Source organism: Falco biarmicus, chromosome Z (assembly GCF_023638135.1).
Source record: "Falco biarmicus isolate bFalBia1 chromosome Z, bFalBia1.pri, whole genome shotgun sequence".
NCBI lineage: Eukaryota > Metazoa > Chordata > Aves > Falconiformes > Falconidae > Falco > Falco biarmicus.
In genome coordinates this window covers 41,404,688-41,424,276 of record NC_079311.1, presented here as the reverse complement: position 1 = coordinate 41,424,276, position 19,589 = coordinate 41,404,688, and the positions used below count along the sequence as shown (strand labels likewise).

General features: G+C 43.7%; 1 protein-coding gene across 4 annotated transcripts in view; it reads left to right on the top strand.

Annotated features, from left to right (window-relative positions):
* The first annotated feature begins 1,365 nt into the window (after positions 1-1,365).
* DAPK1 (death associated protein kinase 1) overlaps positions 1,366-19,589 on the top strand; it is a 95,167-nt gene continuing 76,943 nt past the window's right edge. The window contains exons 1-2 of one of the 4 annotated variants that reach the window (XM_056323945.1): positions 1,366-1,603; positions 3,180-3,328. In XM_056323945.1, the coding sequence (XP_056179920.1) occupies positions 3,267-3,328 (62 nt within the window). In that variant the 5' untranslated portion in view covers positions 1,366-1,603; positions 3,180-3,266. Of the gene's footprint in view, positions 1,931-2,607; positions 2,758-3,179; positions 3,329-19,589 lie in introns of those variants that run through there. The other 3 variants (XM_056323944.1, XM_056323946.1, XM_056323943.1) reach the window with 3 other exon arrangements.

The following is a 19,589-nucleotide window of genomic DNA, read 5'->3' as shown; positions in this document are numbered from 1 at the left end:
CAGGCACAAATCAGTCCTTTGAAAACACATTTGTTGTTACTAATCTTGCTACTGATCCTCTTTCACACTGAAATAATCTTACCGACATCATCACTCCTGATTTACAACAGTATAAGTAAAAGTTAATCTTACCTTATTATTTCTGCTATATTGCAATAAACAAAAAAATACACATTGGCTTGAAATCATGGAACCATGAAATCATTGAGATTTTGCTACTGAGTTTATTAGGGTTGGATTTCATCCAATGCGCTATTAAACCTGTAAGTGTAAACCACAATCACAATTGCTGAATTACATTTGACAGCAGTTTAAAATTATTTTTCCCATTTACTACATGTGTAATCCAATATCATTGTCATGGAAGTTGATGAGCATTTTGAAAGTATAGAAATGGGGCTGGGTTTTCACTTAGATTAAACGTTCCTAGACTGCAAGATGAGCACCACCAGGAACAGACAAGCCCTTTCAAAGTGGACTACATCAAACACAGCCGGTTCGGTATTTCTCTGAAGAGACAGGAATGGCGCTTCAGCTGGCAAACATCCTTTGTACCTGTGTATACCAGGGCACAGAGGTGCCTCAGTGGCTGTCTTCTCTCAAGTGGAGTGTGACTCCTCCTCGTGCACACAGCATGGGGACATGTGCTGTTACTGCTGTCACAACAGTATTCAAATACAACTCTCAGGTTCATTGAGGGGCCTAAACAACAAAATCCAGGCATCCCAGACCTAGACAGAGAGGCGACAGAACAAATTTCCCCCTTCAGGTGTGGGCATTAAATGAAAGGGAAAAGAAACATTTTAAGTAATTAATTTTTCTGTTGATCCTATGCATCTCGGTAATTACCTCAGTTATGGCATATTGATTCCAACGTGTATCTGCTCCTACTTGAATCAATAGTGAAATTTCAATTCTTCAGTTAAAGTGGGACTGGGTCATAGAGGAGGAACTGAGTTGCATGTTTGAGAAGTGCTTGCAGTGCAGAATACATACAAGCTACAACAAATGTTACTGTATGAGCTCAGGGCCATCATAAAAAATCCCAAAACAAGTGAAAAACATCTGGAAACCAAGCAAGGCTAGAGTGCTTCAGATTTCAAGGGCTGGCTCCAGTGATTGTCCTCATTTCCAGCAAAGGAAGAATCTCTAAAACCAAAATGAACTTTTGAACCTGTATCCAGTGTTTGTTAGAAACCTTGAGCACTGTTGAAGTTCTGACAACCTGAAGCATGCAAGTCATGACTTTGAAAACCTGTTGGAGATAAATATGTAGAAAACAGGCTGAAGTCAAGGCAGAGCATCATACTTCTTCCTGCATGTCTGGCTATAAATCAAACAGCGAAGGGTGCATAGTTCTGAATGTAACTCAGTCTGAGGAGACACCACTGTGCTGCCCTCTTTGAAGATGGCTTTATGTAACTTGCCATCCAGCGATCCATTCAAGTGCCCTCCCTTCATTTTACAGATGACATCAGTGTAGGCACAAAAATTTTTGACGCTTGCCCAAGGTCACACTGTGACTCACTCAGAAAATTTCAGGGCTTCTGTACTTGTTGCCTTGTACCTGGAGGAGGCCAGGCTCTCTCAAGTGCTAAATCAAGTAAGTGTAAAATCATATGGCCGCGCTGAACTTTTTTTCACCTTTGATGAGTAATTCTCTTTCTGAGAGACCTCGAGAGTTCAGCTGGAAGTTAAAAGCTGTTCAGTTACCCGACATCATGTACTGGCGCAAGGCTGAACAACATGAATGGAAGGAAAATAGAGCAATGAGGAAAAATCTTGTGCAAAAATGCAAACACCGGTCAAAATTCTGACTTGGCGTGGTGGGACCAACACACTACAGGAGCCATTGCACACTGGGGAAGCTGAACGTGAGCAGCACCAGCACGCGCGAACGCAGGGAGTGTTGGCGAACACAAAATACAAGGTGCAACACTCTGCAGAGACCGTTCCACGATTTTGTATTTTAAAAACGCCCATTGTTCGAGCCTGGTGATCAAACGGCACCTGCAGACCGCACCGAAACGCCCACTGTGCGAAGCGCCCGGGAGCCACGGCGGCGCCACGGCCCCCGCCCTGCGGCGGGCTCGGTGTGTGCGGGCCGGGACCCCCGGTGCGCCCCGGGCGGGCTGCGGCCGCCCACCTGCCCTCGCCGCCGGCGCGGCCCCGGGCAGCTCCCGCCACAGCGGGCGCGGGGTGTGTGCCGGGGCCGGTGCCGGTGCCGGTGCCGGGCGGTGGCGGACCATGGCGGTCCCGCGGGACGGTGACCCCCCCGGCCCCGCCCTGTCCCGCGGGGACCGCTTTCCTGACAGCGCAGGGCGCGGCGGCGGGCGGGAGGAGGCCGGGGCCCACCGCCTCCCGGCTGCCCCCAGCCCCACCGCACGCTGCCCGCGGCGGAGGCGCGGCCGCCGAGCGGGGCGGGGGCGGGGGCGCGGGCGGCGGCGGCGCACACAATGGCCGCGCCGGGAGGCGCTGGCAGGCCCGCGCCGGGCGGGGGGGCGGCAGGGCCACGCCGCCGCGGGCTCCCCCCGCCGGGCCGCACCTGGCCGCGGCGCACGGCGGCGGGGCAGGGGCGGGCAGGCCGCGGCGAGGGGCGAGGGGCGGGGGGCGGCTTCTCATTGGCCGGGCGGCGTCGCCCCGCGCGGCGGCGTCGCGCCGTGCCTGCGCGCCGGCCGGGAGCGGCCGCGGGGCTGTCGCCGCCTCACAGGTCGCGGAGCGGCCGGGGCGCCGCGGCAGGAGCAGCGGCGGCGACGGGTGAGGGGCGAGCGGGAGGCGCGGAGGCCGGCACCCGGCACCGGCAGCCCCTGCCCGGCGGCGGGGAGGGGAACCCCCGCCTCGCCCTCCCGCCCTCGGCCGGGGTCAGGTGCGGGGATGCCCGGGGGTTCCCGCCGCAGGCCCGGCGGCACGTCCCGGTTGACTGGGCAACGGAGCCGCGGAGGAATGCGGCGGGCGGCCGGCTGGGCGCCGGCGGCCGGCTGGGCGGCGGTGCGGCTTCCGCGGAAGGGGCGGGGGCGCGGGGCGCCGCTTTCTTCTCCCGCCGCCCGGGCAGGGGCAGGGAGGCGCCCCCGGCCCGCGGGTGCCGCTTCCCTCGGGGTGGGCAGGGGCGGGGGCGGCCCCGGCGGCGGGCGGAGCTGCCCGGCGTGGGCAGGGGCGTTCACGGCCGCGCTCCTCCGCAGGTCGCGCAGTCGAGCGCGGGGCGGCCCCGGCGGCTCCGGGGCGCTGGTGATGAGGGCGCCGAGCAGGGGCTGAAGCGGGCGGCGACCATGACGGTGTTCAGGCAGGAGAACCTGGAGGAGCACTACGAGACGGGCGAGGACCTGGGCAGGTGGGTGCGGGCCGGCGGGGGGGCGCTGCCGCTGAGCGCGGCGGGGCAAGGGATAGGGGCGGGCGCGGCTTCTACCCCTCGAAATGCCCCGCGTTGCCTTTCCGCCCGCTCTGGGGCGCCCGAAGCCGGGAGAGGGAGTTGGATCTTGGGAACGGTGCGTTTGGCTGTTTCATACGTATCTGAGGGGGCTGTGGAGCCGGGCAGCTCCCAGCCCTCGGCTTGGCGCCCTCCCGGGCGTGGTGCGGGCCGGGCTGCCGGCGCCGGGGCAGCTGCGGCAGCGTGGGGCGCGGGGCCGGCAGCGCGGCGGCGGACGTGGTGGGCTGCAGCACGGGAGTTTGCATTGTGTTGGCAGTGAAGGGCTCGCTGTGTATTGTGTGTTCGGTTTTACTTCAACAACACGATTTAAGAAGCGAGAGAAACTCTCGTGTTTCGTCAGTCGTGCAGCGGTGAAGTTCGCTGCCTGGGCATCGCCGTTGGAGCTGGAAGTCATATCCGGGGACGCGAGCGGAGCGCTGCAGGTGAAGCGCTGCCTGCTTGAACCTTGATTCTTGAATGCTGTGCAGTGATCTCCTCCGACCTCAAGCCTTGTCATGCCTTGTTTTTTCAGCGCTTTCCGTTTTTCAAAGCTTCTTTTACGTGCAAGGCCTTTTCATCACCTGTCCCCTTTCTTTTAAGGGGGAATCCAATTGCCTTTTAGCATAGCAGTATGGCAGAATCCATTTCTAGTGTTCATCTTGCCAATTTCAAAGCTTGGGATCAGTGTTTAATTGTCACAGGGCAGCGCGTGTAGGGTAGATGATCCCATGTCTGTCTACTTGTGTGTGCCTTTCCAGTGAAGGGTCCAGTAATAGCAAATGCAGTGAACAGGTCATTGGCATAGGAAGAACTTAGAAAAACAACACAGCTTCTTAAAAAAACAAAAACAAAACCAAAAAAATAACAACAAACCAACCAACCAAACAAAAAGCCCTAACATTATGAGAAAGTTCATTGGACTGTATTTAAAATAAACCTCACCCCATTTATATACAAGCTTGTTGCCATGAGTTCTACAGGTATGTGATGAATATGTGCTTTTATTTTCACATAGTGTTCTTTTTTCATACATCTAGAATGGCAGGCTGTGTTAGACAGCGAAGTCATATTAACTTACTGGTTATCATGGTAGAAAGACATGTTATCATGGTAAACCATAAGTTTAGGTTGAGTGGTCGATACTCTATTTGGATAGATAAAATGTTTGAATTTGATTTCCGTGCTTTTTGCAAGAACACAAAGTGTACTGAAATTCAGGTTTAGGTTTCTGCACTCTTAAAATTATCCTTGTGCTTACAGACACTGATACATGATTTACTTTATAGAAGGAAACAAAGACACAGATCTTGAAATTATCTTATATTCATCTATCTTAATTTTCTTAAGGCCTTACGGGGAGATGATGATGTCAATGTGCTAGTTCAGAAAGTGTTGAGGTATATGTAACTTCTCTTGTATTTATTTTAAAAAGAAAGTGTCAAGTGTTTGGTCCCCCATACATATGTATGAAATAGAACAATTGCCCTTAGGCTAATTACGTAAGAAATGTTTAAATATACGGGGATTTTTCCAAACAGACATGCTTTCAAAGCCACATGTTAATGTTAAGCTCTACTCTAGTTTTTCCTTAAAAAAAAAAAAAAAAAAGGTAAAGAAAACTAAGGATCTCATCGTTTTTATCTACTTTTGTGGGACAATACCAGTGGATGGTAAAACATTGTGAAATGTTTGGCAGGGCTTTTGCTTTAAAAATTGAATGCGATTATTTAAAAGAGCCAAGGCTTTCACTTCAGCATCGCTTTGAGATACCAGGATTATTCCACTGTGAAGCATTGCCATAAAACCATAAGAGTAAGCAAATCTCGGGATAATTGTTGTATGGTTTAGTTCAGTGGTGTTTTAAACATCTTTTTAAACTGAATTTTCTAGGGTTGGTTGCAATATTCTCTTGTAAATCCCATCCGCTTCCATTCCTCCTTTACCTTTTAGGTAGGTTTCTCACTGTTACGTTTGCATATGAATGCAGTTGCAAATGTGAACCCTGAGGCTCAAAGCTCAGAAAGCAGTGAATATTAAAAACACCTCTGACTTTAAAATTTCTTGTGCTTGTATGGGAACCCACATTGTGATTAAATACTTGAGCTAAGCAATGATGAAATTTTAATTTGGAATAAGCAAAATTCCATTTTGCAATATCAAGGTGTTTCCTCCCTTCTTAGGGAAGAATTCTTTTATTTCCTCTTACTTAGCTGCAGTCATGCAGCAAACAAGGTGAATAAATGAACAGATGAGTTTTTATTAACAGAGGTGTGTTTGAATGAATGGAACCTGAAGTTCCTAGGCCAACCTGCCTTTTGAGAAAGCTCAGTGAAGATGCAAATACTCAAAACTTTAATCGCCACTATATTCCCTTGTAAATTATTTAGCAGTCTTCATTACCTTATAATAGTTCTGACAGTAACTGGAATAAAAATATCATTTGAATAAGAAAGTGATGTAAGAAAAGTATCTTGAAGAAAGTAAATAAGTTGTGTAAATGAAATTTTTGATAGAAACTCATACAGCAGGTTTAAACGCGGCTTGACATAAAGCCTAGAGTTGTTGGAAACAAGGAAAATGGATAATGGTTTGCCTGGCTTGAAATAAAAATGCACTTTCTAGTTTTCTGGCATTTCATAGTACCTTTGCAGAAAAAGTAATAAACAGTCCTCTCTCATTTTGCCAAAATATTTGAGTTCTGTTCCATTCTTTGGTTTGTTTTGATTTAAACCTGGGGAGAATAAAGAAAAGAGAAACTTGGGATTGTGAATGCTGACAGCATCACCCTTATTTGTCTTGCTTGTACATGATTTCTTCAACACGTTCATGGCTGTTGAAGTTGGCTTACCTTAGGCTTTTGTACCAAAACAGTCCTGTGAGACCTGTGGATCAGATGTTGTCATTAGCACAGAGCATGGAAGACTGAGCTCTTGATCATTCTGTATGTTGCATTGCATATACTTTTTTTCCATCATAGAAATTTGAAGTGATACTTGCATTGTTCAGATGCAGGCTACCTACAGATGTGTTAAGTAATCATCCAGCCGTGAAATTTCAAGAGGTGGTAGAGATTATCATGAAAGAGCAACAAATTTACTAAAGCTATTTTGTTAACTTTAATTCTGCCTGCAGTTGCGTGTGCATTTTAAATACCCAGCAACAGTGTCTTTACGTCAGTCTACCCAAAACATAGGAATTGGAGTTCATCAGTATTAAAAACCTCACCATGGTGAGCATGCAAATGAAGACCTTAAAACCAGATCAAACTAATAAATTTATTATTTTTTTACCCTCCTGTGACTGGCCTTCCTTGGGAGTTGCTGCAGTACTGTAAGAAATGCAGCATTGCTTAAATAATTACAGGGAGAGGTACCCAAATAAAGCTATGGTATACATGCGTGCTGTATCAAATTATGTGAATTGAAGAGACTTCCTGGTTTTACAAACAGCTCCATTCTCTTTCACCCCCCACACCCCCCTGTTTAGTTTTTTCTTTAAACTTTCATGTGCTTCCTGAAAGAGATGCAGATTACTGCAATAAAGGTTTGGACTTGGAAGAATGGTATTTGGATTGCACTATGGTTTGCAGTTTTTAGAATCTTGTCAATTCAAAATGTAGGAAGAGGTATCTAACAATTTTAAACTTCAAACTTGTTTGGACCTGTTGGACTCACTAGGCAAACATTTGCAACTTGTTTTATAAAAGCTATGATGAATCTCAGTGGTTCTGGTAACCAGTTTGTTTCTGCTTAGTAGCTTACTAAGCAGAGACACTAACAGTAAAAAGCAGTAAGCTAACCCTGCTATCTAAGGTATCTAATAGCTGTATCACTTGTGAGAGAAAAATGCATAGGCTAATATGCTGATAAGTGAGAAAGGGAGTTGTGCAAATGTGTATTTACAATCTGAAAAATGTTCTTTTGCCTTTGAGTGTTGCGTGAAAAGAAATAATTTTTTTATCTTCCCTCACCCTCTGTCCAGATGCTGGAAACTGATTTCTGTAGTCAGCAAGCTGCAAAGGCTGTCCGTCATCTATCCGCACGCCATAACTGTGACTACATTGCACTTCTGTGTTGGGAGGAAGCTAAAAACACCAAACAGAAAATACTTGGATGGCAACTAGAATTTGACCTGTGTGGCACTTTTCAGGCTTGGCAACCTAAAGTAATCTTGCTAACTAACCGACGTACTAAAATTATGCAAGTATTGACAAGCTCTGTTGTGAGATGTATAGGATGTGAAATTCCTTTGAGGTGATACTTCTTTCAGAGTGATCACTTTTAAAACCCATGCCAGTCATCTTTAATAATTGTTATAGTGTAACATTTTTTCCTATGAATTATCAGATTAGAAAATGATATGTGGAGGAAGGAGCAATGTGAAAGATGGTCTGGTAAGGCTGAAAGTATTGTATGTAAGGCATAAAAGTTTTAACTGTCATACACTGACACTTTCAGTGTCTGTGTTCTTGATTTTCTTGCTGTAACCTCATTTGCATTGCTCCAATAAAACGCATGTGTTAACTGTTTTACCCCTGTATGAAAGCAAGGTTAAGTACTGAAGATGGAGAAGGTGCAAACCTCTGTGGTGCTGTTTCCTGTGTTATTTGTACAGACACAATGATAAATATTGCACATGTGGAATTCATTGCTTCCATAGTACATATATATATAGAGATATATATAGTATGTGTATGCAAATTCCAGTAGAACGTGATAATTACAGCACATTAAGTGAAATATATGAGTTTTTCTGGGACAAGGACCTGGGAAGGTCATGAAAAACTGGCTACAAGTTGCTGTTTGAGCAGGTAGCATGGTTTGTTGGTTGTTGATGGTGTGTGTTTGGCTTCTTTTTTTTTTTTTTTTTTCCCTCTCTCCAAGGGTTGAAAATTGTGAAATTCAGATTACAGCAAAGAACTCTTTCTGTGCTGTTAGTGAGCTGTGTAACTGTTGTATCAGTCTTGTTAGCTCTCAGAGGAGATGCTGGTTATTCTGTGCTTGTCAGCAAGTCGTGGCCCTGGTGGTTGTACCGGTACTGAAAAAGGCGGCCTCATAACTGGAGGAAAGTGTGGTGGGAGGAATTATTATTTTGCCTCTCAAGTTACTTTACCTTCTAGCTGTGCCTCAAAATGCCTCCTTTTCGCAAATGCATAATAACCTACAAGCTGCTGATTGTGCAGGCTGCAAGAGGCTGTCACCATACAGTGCTGCTGGTGACAATTACTGCCTTGTAAAATGTGCTGAGAGGTTTGCTTCATAAAAAGCACAAGAGGTGCAGATGGTTTTTGGGTAGAACTGCTTGGTCCTGCTTAGTTTTATTTCTCGCTCTGGGGGAGAATAATGCCTGCTTTGTAGGTTTTTTTAAATGAAGTGTAATTAAAACTAGAGCTTGCTGATTATTCTGTGCTTTCAGTTTAAAAGCACAAAGCTTTGTAAATCTAAACTCATCAGGAAGCAGATAAAAATGGTCGTCTTTGATTTCTTTTCTAGCCAGGCTCAGTGAGGCACAATCAGTACCGGAGCTGGTATGTTAGGGGTGTGCTGAAACTTCTATTTATGTCTTTCTGGGCTTTACTTTTTTGTCCTTCTTTGTTTGGGGGTGGTGGTGTTTGGTCTGTCTTTTTTTTTTTTTTTTTTTTCCACTCCCCATTATCTCCCTTTACAGATGTTTGGAGTACATCACTTTGTCTGCTGCAGCTGTGTGTACCAAAGAGAAACTGGCTCCTTTAGCTTAGGAGAAGGGAGGCCGAGACTATGTTATCATGGGAGCTGTGCACCAAGCTCAGTCCACACTGCTGGTGGCTGAAAGGAGCAGTATCACTTTCCTCTGTTGTGTGTTTCTGTGTAAGGTGGTGTTTGGTGGTTTTTTATGTAGTAGTGTGGTCAAAGGGGGGAAAAAAACCCACCACCTTGGACACTCAGATCAGCTGAAAGCAGTATGAAATCTCAGCCTGCATGGAGTTGTGATTGCCTCCATAAATCTATGTCAAGTTAAATATGTAGGAGGGATGGAGGTAAAGAGTTACTTTACTACAAGGCAGAAGAACATAAACCAACAACAAAGAAGTTAAGCTGGAAATTAGGAGAATGACAGACAGTTCAGTGATTCTAGAGTAGCTTTGACAAATGGTTGTTGCAGTTGCTCAGAGGTATTCAACGGTGTATCATCAGTTCTTTGAGGAAATGAAATGTTTCCTGTGAGACCCACAGCTGGCCTTAATGGCCAGGTGTCCTCCTGTTTTTGACTGGCTTGGTTAGCAGACCTGTGCAACGGGTTGGTACAATTTAGTATTCTGAAGAAAAGGTGCTAGTTAATGCTGTAGCTCAGTACTTGCTGTTTCCTGGATGGTAGTGGTTTGCATAGGAGCTCTGTTTCAAATAATACTGTTGTTTCTCAGACTGTATTTTGACCCCAGTGCAGGAAGGTAGGTGACACAAAGGAGAATTATCCAACAATCCTGAAAAGCATTCATCGACTTCATTCATTGACTTCCCATGCTGTCATGGTTTAACCTGGCAGGCACTAGCTGCTTACTCCTGCCACCCATGCCCCTGCACCTACTCCCACCCCCACCCCCCGATGGGGGAGAGAATTCGAGGAAAAAAAAAAAAGTAAAATTTGTGGGTTGAGATTTAGTAGAACTGGGTACAAAGGCTGTGCCAGGGAGTCTAATATAGGTAATGTTGAACTCTGAGATTTCATCACCTAGGGGGTGATACAGAAAGAGTGGAGCCTGCATGTTTTGGTCAGTTGTTGTTTTCCTGTTGATTTTGGTGCAGTTATGGAACGTGCTAATGCCAGAGATGAATTGAAGGGCCAGGTGTCTCCCCATAGCCTTGTGCATCTTGCTACATCCTCCTTTATATGGTATGCACAACTCTGATTCCTCCATTTCAAAGACTGTTGCTGTTCTGTTACAAAGTGAAGAAGAGATGCTCTGGTGATGAAGCTGTGAGGAGAAGCTTCTTGAGAGGAGATCTAAGACTTTGCTACATTTAGCCCAGCACCACAAAGCTTGGAGTGGTGTGACTTTTAAATGCACTGAAAGAACAAAAATACTTGGGAGGTACAGAAACTTTAGAAACTAGATTTACATTTACGGTGTTCGCAGATGAATCTGCAGGCTGGAAATTGGAAGGCTGTTTGCCTCCAGGAGAGTGAACTTGAGGACTTGTCTTTGAAGTGAAACCAATGTGAATGGAGAACCTAAATTGTATCAAGACTGAGCTTGTAAAATTAAAGGGAAGGACTGCATGATACTGTCCTAGGAAAGGAGGAAGCTGGTAAGGATACAGTCATTGTGTGTATCTTAGATTAGTTTTAACCCTGTCTTTCAGAGTTCCGTTCCCAGGCGTATTGTAGTCCTTGAGGATGTTGTCCTTTTGTAGTAAAGGTGTTAAATTTTTAGTGTGTTGGAGTTCGGTGGTTTCTTATTGTTGTGCAACACGTTGATGCAGTGGAGAACATCTTGTAATAGGTGCTTTTCAGTCAAGTCCAGAATAGTTCACATGGTTTAAGACTGCTGTGAAACACTGCACTGAGTAAGACACATGATGGTCTGCGACCATATTCTCTTTTGATGTTTTATTTCCTTTCCTTTATTCCTTCCTGATGAGACAAGCAAATGTGGCAGACAATTTCCACTTCAAGAGGCGACTCTGTTGAGGAGGAAGCATCATTGCATGGTTGCCCAGACCATGTGCATGCATTGAGCACCAGCAGCAGGGACCTTGCTAGTGCAGTGATGTACCACTCTGCTAAAGCAAGTCTTCACCAGTGTCATCTGCCTGCGTGTGCAAGCAAGTTAGGAAGCTTAGATGGTCTTGCCTGTACTTAAAAAAACAAACAAAAAAATCTTTCACTGGGTGTTCACAAACATATTGAAAGCTTGGAAGAGTTCACAGTCAGTGTAAACTGTAACTGTGCATACAACCTGATTGAAAAGTATAGTTTAATTGAATTTTTTGCTGACTTATGCAGAGGAGTGAGCCTTTGGAAAGGAATAATTCTGCTTTGGGCAGTAGCATTCTGTCTGTGCACTTCTTGGTTAAGCAGGATGCTAAGTTAGCCTGTAACTGAACAGGTGGACTGGAAATACTTGATTTCCACAGTGTCTTTATTTGTGGTCAATTAATACTGTGTTTCTAAGATTTCACAAGTTATTTGAGGAACCCTGCTTTCTGTCTGGTATGTAAATTGGGCTTCCGGGCTCTTGTTCCTTTCCTCAGTTTTCTCTCAAGTGTCAGTAAGTAGTCCTCTAAGATTTGAGGTTCTGGGTGGATGTGCTGATAAAGTGTTCACTTAGAGTACCTGCCCACGTGCCTGCCATGGGAACTGGTGGAGGGACATTTTCCCTAGGTCACATAGTCTGTTGAAGCAGTGGTGTTTCAAAGTTGATACTCCTACAGGACAGAGAAAGGGTGTTCTTTTCTGGAGTCTGGTGACTTTTAACTGTCTTGTGGTAATAGAGAAGTGATATGGGGCCTCTCGTCTGTTCTCTTATTTCTGTTTTCTTAATTTTTAGTCATCTTGGTGACTATTGCAGGGCTGTCTGCTGTTGCGACGGAGGGAAGACACAGTCGCTCAATATGAGTGATCAGCAGACTTCCTTTATTGTCCCTTACAGTCACCTTTTATGCCTTGTTATAATTAGCTCATACATATTACAAAAGTTAAGCTCATTATTGGTTAGTTGCCTAAATACCAAGCCCGCCCCTTGTTTCTCTTCTGTAGTTATCTGTTCCCACCTGCAACATTCTTTTCCCACCAAAATCTTCCTGTTACTGTGTAACAAGGACAGCCAAAGACAGTGTATTTTGCTTTACTTCAGATAAGCTGAGAGCGATGTGCATTTTTGTCCAGCCAGCTGGACTATGTCTATGTGACCCTTTTCAGCTAGCCAGTTATCCACAATTCCCCCGTTTTTATTTTGGGCGACATAGGCTTGGTTGACCATTTTCAATAACAGCGTTTTAACACAGGAAAATACACAGCCAACTTATAAAATCTCAGTTCAGAAGTATAATTCCTGAAATACTTGAAAAATAAAGTTAGCTTGAAGCTTTAATTTAGATGCTCTTTCTGTTCCAGTGATATAAAAAGTTTAAAAACATTCAAAGGTAATTTTAAAGTTCTGAACATGGACTAATGCAAGCTCAAAACCCAAAAAGAAACCAAAATGATGTTTGACTAGGAATATTTGCAAATATTGTAGTGGAAAATCCCTGACCATTAACAATTTTCTGTCCAAATAACAACTGCCCTTATGCAACCAACCAATCCATACATTTTCTGAAGAATACCTCATTGATATCAAAGAATTAACAAAGGGAAAAAATTAGTTCTAAGCTATATACATTCATAAGTGGATTTTTCAATAGTTACATACAGATTTACACACTAAGCCATAATGGCTTGTAGGTGATACACACAAGAAGAGTACGTTGCTTATCTGTCTGAATGTCTATGCTAAATTTGACAACTATGCCACAAGCCAAGCCTACATGGGTGCTGTGTTATGCACGTTCCTTAACAAACAGAAGTATAATAGGTAAATTCCCAAGATCTAGTCCCCAACCTAATTATATTATTTTGTAGCCAATTAAGGAAAATAACACAAATGTGCATATCTGCATGTGTACACACCTTTTAGTTCAGAACCAATCTGTGATAAAAGGCCTTAGCCTTATGGCATCATCGAATCTTAACGAGTACAGTAATTAAAAATGCAGTCTTACTGTAAGTGCGATTTATGCTGACATTCCCTCAAATGCTACACGTGAGAATTTCTCGCTCAACTGCCTCAAGTTAAAATAGTAGTATTTGTTAATATGTATTAAAAAATCATTAATTCTCTACAATAGCAGTTGACTTCCATAACACTATGTAAGCAAAAGAGGCCTAAGATGGGTTTTCTGAATACTAACAATTTATTTTAGACTGTCTAAACTCAGGTCTTGAAAGATTTCACTCTGCCAGACGTAGGAACACTGTTGCACTCCAGTTGTGATATCCCTTTTCCCAAGTTGTCACATGCACATCTTGCTCAAGCAACATTATTGTTAAAGTTTCTCTCTGCTACATAAAAGCATATTGCACTTGTAGATATAAAAGACAGCAGCCTTACTTAGATTATTACCTTATTACCTCATAACTCTTAGTATACCTTGTATCTCTGATTTCATCACTTCAAAAATTCACCAGAAGCAGATAAAACCACAGCCTCAGACTAAACTACACCTTAACTGTTGATTCAAATAAAGGCATTCTCTTCAGATATGCCTAATGCTTACAAATAGTGTTGGCTGGTTTTGATCAAGAAACTATTATTACAATAATGATCAAAAATAATAATCCCGTTTGCAAAATGCCTTTAAGCCAGCCTCCTAGTCCCAACCAATTTCCACATTCAGAATACAGCATAAATACAGAATACAGAATAAATTATCTCCATCAAGGCAAAAAGGCTTCTTTTTAAACACAGAGATGTTTGCTAGTTCAAGGCAGAAACCCATTTCTTGTAGGGGACATCTGAAGCACTTTTTTTGGTGGGTTTGTACTCAATTCCGTATTTTTCCTTCAGAAGCTTAAGCTGTTCCTCTTGTTTCAGGAGTGTTTCCAACTCTGATTTGTCGAATAGGTCCGTATTTCCCAAAAATATCATACATTTCCTCTGCTGTGATTTTATACGGCAGGTTCCGAATATAAAGGATCCGATTGACCTCTGGGGGCAGCCAGATGTCAGCTCGCTTGGCCGCTTGCATCGCCATGGCGCCGATCGGAGGGGGGGGGTGTGGGGGGGTGCCGCCTCGGAGAGAAGCCGCGGCCGGGACGGGGCCTGCCGGGCCGCGCCGCCGCTCGCCGCTGCCGCGGGGGTCCCGGATGCTATCCCATACGCTAATAACCCGGGTAATGCCTTGTTACAATCTATGTCCCGAACGCTCCGCTTTTCTAAAAAGCATATGAGCGAATCGTACGTCGCTTGTCTCTCCATACCTTCGTCCGCGCTGTTGCAGCCTTTGCGAGACTCCGGCGACGCGTGGCCGGCGGGACCCTCTGTAGGTGCTCCCGGGCGCGGGGACTGTGCCCTTCCGCCTCCTGCGCTGCTTTCAGGACCGGTACCCGAATCTCCGTCGAACCGTGGCTCGCAGGTTCAGCCCTCTCTAGGGTCCCTGTTCGGGCGCCATTTGTCGCGACGGAGGGAAGACACAGTCGCTCAATATGAGTGATCAGCAGACTTCGTTTATTGTCTCTTACAGTCACCTTTTATGCCTTGTTATAATTAGCTCATACATATTACAAAAGTTAAGCTCATTATTGGTTAGTTGCCTAAATACCAAGCCCGCCCCTTGTTTCTCTTCTGTAGTTATCTGTTCCCACCTGCAACATTCTTTTCCCACCAAAATCTTCCTGTTACTGTGTAACAAGGACAGCCAAAGACAGTGTATTTTGCTTTACTTCAGATAAGCTGAGAGCGATGTGCATTTTTGTCCAGCCAGCTGGACTATGTCTATGTGACCCTTTTCAGCTAGCCAGTTATCCACAGTCTGCAGCTTAAGAGGATGTACTTCATTGAGACGGTCCTTTGTAAGCCTGTATTTCTAAATGAGACTATGAAAGACAGTGCTTAAAACTTAGAATCATATGTACTCTGTGTGGTGTGTGTTATTTGGTACTGTGCTTCCTTTGCCTCGTCATGTAGGTATAACAGGGTAGAGGTAACTTCTATGCTAATACCGTATTCTGTTCTGGCACGGTTTACAACTAAATTATTCTGCCAAGTTTAACAGAGATTGAGGTGTGGGATTTTTCCCCTTCATCCACAAAGGAAAATAATATTAGTGGGTGTTTTGCTTGGGTCTAACAACTCTGTGGCCAAGAACTCAGCATTTTCAATAGCTTCATCAATAAAACTGGCAGTTTATTATTTCTTCAGGAAAAAAAGTGGGAGCAAAAAAACCATGGGAGTCTTTGATGGTAATAAATCTTAACTTTCTTTCGATAGCTTTCTTCTTGCTGACTAATTCCTTTATTGGGATACTCGGATCTTTTACTTTTAATGAAACTGATGCAGATGTAATCCCAGAGATAGACATTTCACCTTATCATCTTCTGCTTTCTTTATCTTTTGGGCTGTTATGTTTTATGTGGGTCTGGGATATTTTTTGTTCTGCAAGTGTAGACTTCAAACATTTTGGTATGGGAGTTAGGACTTTTTTGGTATATTAATCTGTCTGGCAGTATTTTCTTATCTCGGTGAACAGGGCCATCTGCACAGAATTGCTGTTGAATCCCTGGGAAAGAAAAGCACATCAGGGAAGAGCTTAGTTCCTTATGTCTCATCTTTCCTCGTTGCTTTTTATTTGAAAGGGCCTCTGCTACTATTTACTTCACATTCCTGTGTAAAAGAAGGATTGTTTTTCCTGCTTTTGTTGCCAGTTTTAACATTAACTGGAGAGCAAACCATTTCAGATTGTATCTTATAAAGCTGGTCCACTTCTGCTCCTTTTTGTTCCTTTAAAAAGAAACCTTTATGTTATTGTTCCTCCTAAGGGTGTGATAGTTCTTGGGCAGCGCTGCCCTACCTGCCTGCTGGCCTGCCTGGCTGTTCTTACAGGGTGGCTAAACCAGCCTGATGAGAGGGCCAGTGAATGGGATGATCCTGTTCCTCATTCGCTGAACTGCATTGCATTCTCCTGCTGCTTCTCCTGTGCCGGCACTGGCACTGTTCTGAGCGCAGCCTGGAAGCGGGAGGGGATTACAGATTGAGCTCCCTGAACTGGGTCACTTCGGGCACATCAGGCAAGTGTCAACACGAGCCCCACTGGCAAGGGCATAGGAATGTGTGGCCAGGGGGATGGGGAAGCCTCCGGCTGTGATGGATGCTGCTGGCTCAGTCTACTAAACTGCACGTAAAGCCTGCCTGTGCCTTTGTGCTCTGCATCAGTGCCATGCAGGTGTGGCCAGCTAAGACAGCGTGGAAGAACTGCTCTAAACTGGGAAGTAAAACCTGACTGTCAATGAACACTGGACAATGAGATTGGTGACTGCACGGTCTGAGTATGTTTTCCTGCGGCAGCAGCCATAGGGTAGTCAGACAAGCCCTCCTTTGCACAGAGGTCAGAGGGGGCGACTTGGAATATTTTTTCTAAGTGTTTTAAATTCCTAAGTGCCCAAGCTTGTCTGCGGGAGTGAGTAGTTGCGAATAAAGGCTGAAGAACTGGGGAAGCAGGCAATTACTTGGCTGTAAATAGCAGCTCATAAACCCATAATGTATATGGACAGTTACTAAGGCACTTGGTATGGGATTTGTGTATGCGACACAAACTGTGCTTTGTTTGTAATGCCATGTCTTCTTAAAAACCTGTCTTCAGTCAAGAAAAAGCAGTATTTTTATCACTGGCTTAAATTTTTTTTGCTCAAATGATATATTTATAGATTGTATTGCTTGGTGAGTTTCTTCCATATTTAGCTAACATCAAATTAATAATTGGAGGAAAAAAATGCAGAAATTTTCCCAAGAAAAAATTACTGCCATCTTCTGTGGAGTATAAACTTGAGGTTGTATGTTTCTCCTTGTGCTCTGGTACTCAAAGGTTAGTAAGATACCTACAGATTTTACAGTGATGCTTCATACCTGATGGGAAGTATTGAAACATGAACACACCTTAACATCCACACCTTAACTACTCTGTTGTTTCTTGGAAAGTTGAGTCATAACCTGTTTGGGGCTTTGCCATCCATCCTTACTTCTGCTTTCAGAGATTAGATTTTACCCTCTTTTTAGCAAATGTTTCATGAATGGTCCATACCCTATCACCATATTAAATGATTTTTCAAAGGTACTGAAAAAGCAATGTTTTCTTATGCATCTAACAGGTACAGCTGTGCTGTGAGTATCATGTAGTTGTGTATTTTTATTTGTGGCTATTCAATGTAGGTATCTTCCAGCATCAAAATCTGCATAGTAATGTTGCCTAGAGGCACGTTGTTATTGCTTATTAAGATCATAGGTCATATGCAATAAAACAGGGAGGTTCTGAAAAGGTGAACTAGAGGAAAGCTGCTCATTGTGATGGAAGAGTGGATGTCATAACTGGGGTCTGATAAGCATTATCATGACATTCTTCCTTCTAAAACTGAAGGACAAGCACCCACTTCAGGCGTGCTTCAGAACCCGTTGCTACAAAAGAGAAGCAGGAAACTCAAAACATTTTATTTATGAAATAGCAGCAACAACATCACAAAAATATTTCTTCAGCTGGTATGTTTTAATATTCAGTCCAGGCTCCTGGTGTAAAAACTTCTGAACAAGGGATGACAGCTTTTGTGTTCAGTTCTGAGTCAGATGTTTGTCACATATCTTTTAACATTTAACAAGACTAACTTATGATTTAATGTTAATTGCTGAGCTGCTTTACGGATTTCTTGAAAAGCTGAAATAAAGGGGAGAATAAAGTACTAAAGAACAATAGAAGCATTGACTCAAACTCCAGTGTTAAGTACTAGCATGGTATATTATGCTATTTATTTATATAGGTACGTACTTAGGCACTGATCCTTTATGTACCTGTATGTGCAAGCTCCTTTTTAATACTGTAAATGGCAGTAAGGGTAGCACTTTGCTTGAAAATGTGTGCATTTCTGTGCATTATCCCACCTTCTTTCAGGCTTTTTCCTTTCCATCATAGATGTAATTATTACTTTAACTGTTTACAAGTATGCATACTCTGCTTTTCATATTATAAGATGGTTTCTGAAAAGGCTTTAGCAGATGTACATGTATTCAGATCAAATGGGTTTCAGCAAGCTCCAGCCCAAGCATCATTAATAGGAAATGGCTGACATCCAGCTGCCTTGGAGGTTGTACAGCTGTACATATTCCCTAGCTTATACATTAAATACCACTACATTTCGGCATGGACTTCACACTGGTATTTTGAACCAGCATATCTGTGAGTAGACCTCTGTCTGAAGCATTTCTTCAGTACTTGCTTAGGCAAATAAGATAACACCTAGTTCTTTAATCACTGAAGTATAAGTACTTGTGTTAGGGGAGCTTGAGGCGTGGGACCTTCCCACACTTTCACTTTTTTGTTTTTACCGTCTCCAAGTTTTACAAGAATGATATGTGTGTGTTTAGACTAAGTTCACTTTCATACTGGTTGTGTATAACTTTTATTTGTCATGTGATATAACTGACATCATGTTTAGTGAAACTTTTTCCCTGCCTGCATATTGACAAAGGACCAGCTCCAAAGTCCTCTAGAGCAGGTCAGTACTTTTTCCCTTTTGTTACAGTGTCTTAACAATGCACATGCCAAAGATCAGTGACTTTGAAGTGTTCTTTGGGAGGGAACCACAGAATACTGAGCTTCTGTCCATCTGACACTGCACTGGTTTTGTGTACTGCAGAGTACAAATGAGAGAGACAGGAAAGTGTGGTTTAGCACTGCTGTCGTCTGTATACTAGGAAGCTAAGAGCTCTTGAGCTTTGTGATATGGCTTAGTGTCATATTAAAAATAAAAATTAAAAAAAAAAAGGGATTAAACATACCATGGAGAAGATTGTTTAAAAACTAACTGAAGCTTTCAAATTGTATATATAACAGATGTGCAATATATAATAGATGTGCACTTAGGCCATCTCACGTTGAACTATATTAGATGAAATTTAGAAGTGAAAAGTAGTTGCAGGGTAAAATGAATCCTCAACAAGGAACCATGGAAAAAATTGTTTATCTCTTCAGCAGTTTTATAGCCCTTAGAGGGCAAGTTACAGCATTTAGATATTATGCATGTGTTCACAAAAGAATAGCCAATGAGGGATTTTGTTCATTGTTTTATTTTTTTTTCCTGATAATGTTGTAATTCCTGTTCCTGCCTAGGCAATAACTGGATCAGAGAGTAGAAAAAAAATAGTGTCTGGTCATTGCTCAGCCTCTTGTAAAAAGTTTCAGTGATGTTGATAAAATTGCGTTTCTTGTCTCGTTTACTGGCACAGTGACAAGCACGCATGTCTGGTGTTACCCAGACTGTACAAGCGAATGCTGGATAATATGAAACTGAAGACAGAGCTGAATTGTTTATATACATACAGGAAGCAGGGAAGGTTTTGTGTGTGCCTGTCTGGTGTTTGTCTCTCACCCACCTATTCTAACCGTTAAAGCAGAAAGATAATTTA